Below are 7,460 nucleotides of genomic sequence, written 5' to 3'. Positions count from 1 at the left end.
TAATTGCGTAACAACACCATTTCAGTGATTAACTTTATTTTCTTGTCCTCTTGGGTGATGGAACGAGTCATTAAAGCAACTGAAGACAACAAAGGAAGGGTTTACCAGGTTTGACTGAAAACCCAGACAAGTAAAGTTCTGAGACCTGTCACTAAACTCTGATTAATACTTAATGCTGATGTGTTGTAAGGCTCTGGAAAAGAATGCACTCTAACTGTGATTGAATGACTTTGACTCCAGGATCATTGTTTTATTTAATTGATTTTTTTTCTTTTTTCTTCCTGATTTTGGAAATGTACAAACATTATGGACATTGAAAGCTTGCACTTGGAAAAATCACAAACCTTATAGATTTAACTGTGAATGTGAAGATCAGATAATCCACAAACAGGGCAGTTTAATTAACAGTACCCCTCCTGCTTGGAATCCTTAGAGACAAGTCAGAAGCTTTTTCACGGGTCGCCAGCTCTGCAGTAAATAAACAGGAGACCTCAGAGTTACATCCATAAAGTTTAGATACTGAATTATTTCTATCAGGCTACATTTTAATTTCAGATTACAGTTCCTGAAATGTTTTAATGAACCAGATTTAGTGGTGCTGTTCAGGATCAGGGAAGCAAACCAACAAGGAGATGACTTGAGTTGAACATGAACATTTTCTTTAAGCAGTTTCTCTTTCTGCACTAAAAAAAGAGATCAAATCCAAACATTTTTTATTTCCATTCTAGTTCCATAAATCATTTAATCAGCTGCATTTCAAATACAAGGTCTTGTTTGTTTCATTACAAAAACCAAGTAAAATAAACCGAGCTTGTCAGAACCTACAGGACCTTTTAGCTTGATGCACTTCCTGGAATATTAAACAGTTTCACTGAAGCTGAAACAGGAAAACTGAAGGAAAGAAGGACGATAAGTTAAAGGTTGAGCCGTCCAGCTTTTAGTCAGATGAACCATGAAGGGGACAACATGTGTTGCTTAGAAAACATCATATATGTTGATCACACAGAGATCACAGCAAACTCTACAGATGAAAAATTAAACATGTTTCAACAGACGAAACAGCCCAAACACATTTAAAAAAAAACATATGATGTAAGCAGAGTACAGAGAAGTTTTAAAGGTGCTGTCAGTAAGATATTCACTGTAAAATCAATCTAAATCATCCTCATTTCTTTGCCAGGTTGGAAGTAACATTCCCTCAGGGGTGTCAAGCTCCAGTCTTCTAGTGCCGGTGTCCTGAAACTTTTAGAGGTCTCCCTGGTCCCACACGCCTGAATCAAATGGAACAATCAGCTCCTCAGTCTGCAGTCAGGCTAATTACCTGATTATTTGACTCAGGCGTGTCAGACCAGGGACAAAAACCTGCAGCACCGGCCCTAGAGGACTGAACTTTGACACCTGTGGTCTAAACAATAAGTCCTCTCCATCATCAATGTCTGAGTGACTTTTTCTCCTTTCAAACCTAGAGGTACGGTCTGAAACGACTTTGGTTTAGAGAGTAGCCCGTGTTTACTTCCTGGTTCCTGAGCCAATCAGATGAGAGTTTCAGCATTTGGTATTTTATCTTGGTAAAAGAGCATCTGCCTGCTAATATGGAAGCCGGTAAGAGAAGCAGACCAGATATATAACACAATAACACCATAAAACATCATAGACCATCCTGTGGAAGGACAAATTCCGTGGCATTTCACAGAAACAAAACAGCATTGAGGAAATGACTACTCTCTGTGAAAGGCGTCATGTATGTGTTGTTTGGGTTATGACCACTGTGTCATTATTACTCATAGCTCAATTAAAAGCCTAAAACGTTTCCCAGCTGCTTAAATCCTGCTTAACCTCCAACTTAAATCTGTTTAACAATTTAAATCCTCTCACCAAAGATGACCGTTTGGATTAAATATGTTATTGTATTAAAAGTCCAGAAAAATCGTCATTTGAACTCTTAACCTGAATTACTTCAAGATGTTTTACCAATTTTTTCTTCCTTCAACATCAGGAAATTCTGACTAAGGCTGTTTATGAAAAATTAAACACAGATGGTAAAAAGCAGGAGGCAAACTTTTGTCTTTGTGCATGCTTTCAAAAATCACAAAACCAAAATCGGACAATAAGATAAAGATAAACTGTCAGGCCCATCAGTAGTCCAGGTGGTCCAGCTTCATGTCTTCTGTTTACGCCGCTGTCTGTAGAGGAGAACCAGGTGTGAGTATAATGCGTCAGGTAGGAGGTGACTGAAGAACATCTACTGCAGCCACAGGTTATCTATGCTGAGCCCAGATCTCTGGAAACAATCTTAATGTGGGCCACAGGATACAGAATTATCTTGGTTTGGTTCTACAGGGAGAGATTTTCCTTAAAAATGGCTCCAACATGCCCTGCACCATGTTCCAGAGGTTATAAACCTTCTCCAGATCCACTAAGGGCTGGACGATAACGAAACAAAGCATATCAATAAAATAGAATTCATACTGATCGATGTCAACAATTATTAAAAAACGCATTATTTAAATGCTGACCTGGCCATTTTATGCTGCTGCTTAATTAACAATTTTCAAATAAAGAACACGGAATTCCTGTGATAGACTGGCGACCTGTCCAGGGTGAACCGCGTCTCCTACCCATTACTAGCTGACATGTGAGATAATGGATGGATGGACGGACGGATGGATGGATGGATGGATGGATGGATGGAATGCTGAATTCAAACACAACCCATCCATCAACCACCTTTTTACCCAAATACTAAGTCTTAAAAAGAAAGACACATGGTCTCTGCTCTCTTTGAAGCCGGGGTTCCTGGGTCTGAGTTTGTAATTAACGTTATTCCAGGAGGGTATAATGACTGAAGCACTAACCTACATGACAGGCTGGAATGCAAAAGGAAGGAAAACTGTTCTTCTTTTTACTGACCCCTTATTTTGAACCACATGTCTATAGATTTATATCATTATTGGATTATCGTCCAGCCCTAGACCCACACAGCACCTGCAGACAGGACAGACAACCATGATCCCCTCTGTTCCTCCACAGGGATAAAAATCTGCTTCAGTGTTTCACTCTTTAGAAAATAGCCACAGGACACTTTACTCCGTTTACACTACTCTTTTTAACCGAGCTGAGACCAGTTCAGGCTCGGTAACCGAGATAACTATCCAGTGTAAACGGAAAGCAAACTGAACTGAACCGAGCCAGACACAACCGGACCACGGAACGGGCTGGGTGGGACTCATCCAGACCCCCCCCCCCCCATGGTTCAGCTCTGGATCAGTGAAAGACACGATCTGGATGAATGACTTCAGATCAGCTTCATTCTCTGGAGTTATAAGATCTTTGGTGAACACCTGAGATGTTTCAGGCTCACTTCAGCAACCAGGAAGCTGCTGAGGACTCTGATCTAGACAATCAGACCCAGAAAAGGACTTACTTATGGCAATGTTCAGGTTGATGATGCAGATTGGAGATGTAGTGTTTGTTGTTCCAGATTGGAAAACTCTACACTCATATGTCCCCCTGTCAGCAGCCGTCACGTTCTTCAGAACCAAGGACACGTCTCCATCATTTTTCTCTCTGTCTCGCAGTTCCACCCGGTTCTGGAACAGTTCATGCTGGTTAAATGTCTCAAACCTGGAATCTTGTAGAAGAAAGACCCTCTCTGAGCCCAGATCCCTCCTGGTCCAGTCTACAGCAGAGACAGCTGTGCGGCTTCTAGTGTGACATGTCAGCACGATGTTCTGTCCAGGTGTTGCTGTGATGGTTCTCTGGCCTGCAGGACAGGAAACAGGACAGAGCTCAGAGGTTAGAGGTCAAAGCAGAGCGCAGCACCTCCACTCCAGTAACAGAGAAATTCTGTGAATCGCTCCAAAACCAGCAAAGGTCAAATCCTGAGAGTAACCAAGCTTGTAGAAATCAAAAGAAGCTCCACAACGTTTATCTGAAGCTAAGCTCAGCTGTCCAGCAGCAGCTATGGACAGTGTTATGGAAATATAATCATATATATATATATATATATATATATATATATATATATATATATATATATATATATATATATATATATATATATATATATATATATATATATATATATATATATATATATATATATATAATTGTGTAGCTTAAAGTAATATAGATGTTAACTTTAACCCAGTAACCTAAATAGATGAAATTGATGTTTGTAAAACAAAGGGTGCGTTCAAACTTTAGACCGAGGCCATATGACAGTCTTGTGAGCAGATAACACTGTTAAAAATGCTTGCACAAGGTCTTACATTGTTTTAGTCAACTCTCAGGAACCAAGCAAGATTACATTTAACGGTCAAAGGTTAGGAAACAGATGTTCTCAGCAGAAACTTAGAAAAAAGAAGGTTGGTCCAGCCCCCGCTTGGACTATGTAAGATTTAAAAAGGGAGGAACAACGTGTAAGTTTTGAGACATGCTTCAGACACAGGCAGAGAACTTAAGATGCTGTGATAAATTTGTAAGTGTCTCCCACTTTGGAATTCCAAATTGTAATAAATATATGTTTAACTGTTGTTTTTGCCTCTGAATTCACTGCCTTTTTCTCTTTGTGCCAAACCCTCGACCAGGTGAAACGAGAGGGGCCGTTAGGTGAACGGGCCCCACATGTGTCTCGTTAACAGTGAGGACAGGACAAGGGGACCCAGTGGACTCTCTTTCCTTAAAAACATCACCTTTCTGTCTTCAGCCTTCAATCTTCATGCTGTGATCCAGTTTTAGAGGTTCTTAGTTTTCCAAACACATCTAAAGGCTTCATGTAAAGCCAGGCTTTAACTAGGACATCACTGATCTGAACGTCTGGTGGACTTTGTTTACATGTTTAAATGTGTCTGATAGAGGAGGGACTGTTGGAAATGAACAGCCACTGCCAGGTGGAACCCTGGGTAGTACTGCTGCCTTGCTTCAAGAAGGTCCTGGGTTTGAATCCCAGGCCTGGGGCCCAGTGAAAATACGGTGGTGGTTTAGGTCCAGATGGGACACATCCATTCTCTGTCTATGTGAAGCAGAAGTTCATCCATGAACTGGTTGCTGTAGTTTACTGTGAGTCCTGTAGGGGGCAGCATTTCTCCAAGAGGCTAAATAAAGCTAGTCAAATAATGGGGCTGAGAAGTGCTGTGATGGTTGTCTTTTCCTGGCTTCATTAAAGGCTGGGCTGATAAAAGCAGTCTAAACTTCAGTTTCCCAGCTCATACTGAGAATCATTCATAATAATTTAGAAAAAAAGTTTAACATAAAAGACGTCTTAGATGGCTGATGTTATGTAATACTTAGATGAAAAATAAATAAAAACACTCAAAATTTAAAGCTGGTTTAAATTTAATGGATGTATTGTTATTTTGGGATGTTTACATGAAATATTTTTATAAAAGAGCCAAAATTACAACATAACAACGGTGTGCTACCCTTCATGTCCATTAGAGAGCTGAAACAGCATCACATGGTTAATGTTGTTTTGCTCTGATGCACTACAGTAGGTTTAAAATATGTAGAAATGTCTTTATTTCAGGCAATAAGTTTTATTTTCCTCAGGAGAAAAACAGGCAGAACTTTTGTTTCCATTAAACTAGACAGAATATAAAGTTTTAAATGTATGGAGCTGATATTTAATCAGGTTTACCAGACCTGGTCTTGATTCTAGAAGCTGGGTCCATTTAGACAAAACTTTAGCTCTAAAAACCAGGAAAGATCAGAGCCTAAAGCTGTAAACGTTTATGTAAAAATCCACCTTCACCAGTTTCCTTGGAGCCACCACAGACAATAGGGTAATAGCTTCCATGTTTAGCTGGTACTTACTGGGAATGTCCGACCCAGAAGAACCTCCTGATACCAGAACCAGAACCAGCAGCTGCAGCAGCGTTGAAGCAGCCATGCTGAGAGGAGCAGCAGCAGCCTTTATGTGATCAGACGTGTTTCAACAGCTGCAGATAAACCTGTTAGAGGCTTCCTGGTCCTGCAAGTCCAACCTGATAGAATAATAAGGCTGCTCAGCAGATTTTAATGTAGTCAGAATGATTCAACTCTGAATAAAGCCTAAAAAATGTAACTGGTCTCTTTACCAGTTCATTCACTGGTGTATTTTTGTATAGTTCTGTTGTCTGTATGTTGTTCAGGTTGGATCAGGTCTGACGGCAAAACAACAGACTTAAAGCTTTAACCAGGAGAAAAACACACCCAGACAGGACAAACTGGAATTTACTAACAGACGGTTTTATTTACCAGCTTAAGTTAAAGTCCTTTAAGGCTCACTAGAACAGACTTAGGTTAACTAACAGATAATTTATGCATATCAACAAATCCTCTCTACCAGGCTGGTGAAACTTAACTAACACTACTAAGGAAATAAAAGTTACAGAAGCTAAAGAACTATTTACACACAAAGGAAACAAAAGGACAAAATAAATTAAAGTTAAAAACCATTATCAGAATGATTTAGTAAATTTAGTTTTTTTTTAGTAATTTTTTAGTAATTTAGTAAACCTTAATTAACTGCAGATCCAAGTTAGAGAGCCAGAGTTTTTCTTAAAAATGTGGAATAACGTTAAATTAGCCTAACTAATTTAGAACAACATTTAATATGCGTTCCACGTTTATGAGTTAAACGAAATATTATTTGATTAAAATAACATCTTAAAGAATGAAATGCTCAATGAAAATCAATGTCTTTAAGACAGTTGATTTTATTAATGCAATTATTTCTCCGGGAAATGATTAAGACTCGAATCAGAATTTTAGGGTTAAACAACCAAGTTAATAACATCGACTGGAAATAAGGTATTGTAGCACTTCCTGTGGGAAATGTTTACATTAGCTTAAGTTTAATCCTACTATTACACAAGTACCATTAAATCAACATTTATGTTCCATATTAATGCAGTAATAACCCTATCGAATGATGGTGGAGTGAAAACTGTATAAAACAAACAATAGTTGTGCTAACTCATTGGTGGCACTAATGTTATCTGGGAAGCTAATAGCGCTAATAGACATTCAGCGCTAATTTAAAAAGACCTGAAGCTCAATTTAGTCGTAATGAGTGGACCTGAAAACACAAACATTAATATCCAATCGATGTATAAAATCTTATGGAAATAAAGTTTGTTATAACCATAAAAACACACTGATACTACATCAGCAACGCTTGGTTTCCATGAATGCTAACGGAAGCTATGCCTGTTAGCCATAGCTCTCAACTCTCACGCATTGACCGTGTGACACACGCATTTCACTGACTTCACACGCTCACACGCAACACATGACATTTCACACGCAAACATGGAATTTCTCACGCATAAAAATCACAACGTCCATCTGGGCAGCGGACGACAAAACTCCGCCTTCTGCTGAGCTGTTTCAGCTTCTTTCACAACTTGTGGCCATCAGTAATTAGGCGCCTGCCTTGCATGTGCAATGAGGAGGCAGTGCTGTGCGAAGCACAGCAC

At 39.2% G+C, this 7,460-nt stretch overlaps 1 protein-coding gene across 1 annotated transcript; it reads right to left on the bottom strand.

The window, feature by feature from the left end:
• Positions 1–696: 696 nt before the first annotated feature.
• LOC118560812 (nectin-4-like) lies at positions 697–6,139 on the bottom strand. Its single transcript, XM_036132349.1, has 3 exons — positions 5,815–6,139; positions 3,425–3,763; positions 697–2,183 (listed from the first exon to the last, which is right to left on the bottom strand). The coding sequence occupies exons 1-3, from the start codon at positions 5,888–5,890 to the stop codon at positions 2,080–2,082; spliced, it is 519 nt and encodes a 172-aa protein (XP_035988242.1). The 5' UTR covers positions 5,891–6,139; the 3' UTR covers positions 697–2,079.
• Between the last annotated feature and the right edge of the window lie 1,321 nt (positions 6,140–7,460).

The sequence above is a fragment of the Fundulus heteroclitus genome, unplaced genomic scaffold, assembly GCF_011125445.2.
Source record: "Fundulus heteroclitus isolate FHET01 unplaced genomic scaffold, MU-UCD_Fhet_4.1 scaffold_49, whole genome shotgun sequence".
Lineage (NCBI taxonomy): Eukaryota > Metazoa > Chordata > Actinopteri > Cyprinodontiformes > Fundulidae > Fundulus > Fundulus heteroclitus.
The sequence above is the reverse complement of the archived record's forward strand: the minus strand, read 5'-3'. Positions and strand labels throughout refer to the sequence as shown.

Coding starts and splice junctions, on each gene's coding strand:
- LOC118560812 (XM_036132349.1), bottom strand. CDS start 5,890: ATGGCTGCTTCAACGCTGCTGCAGCTGCTGGTTCTGGTTCTGGTATCA. Junction 3,764..5,814: donor TTCTGGGTCGGACATTCCCA/GTAAGTACCAGC, acceptor CCTGTCCTGCAG/GCCAGAGAACCATCACAGCA. Junction 2,184..3,424: donor CAACCTGAACATTGCCATAA/GTAAGTCCTTTT, acceptor TCTCCTCTACAG/ACAGCGGCGTAAACAGAAGA.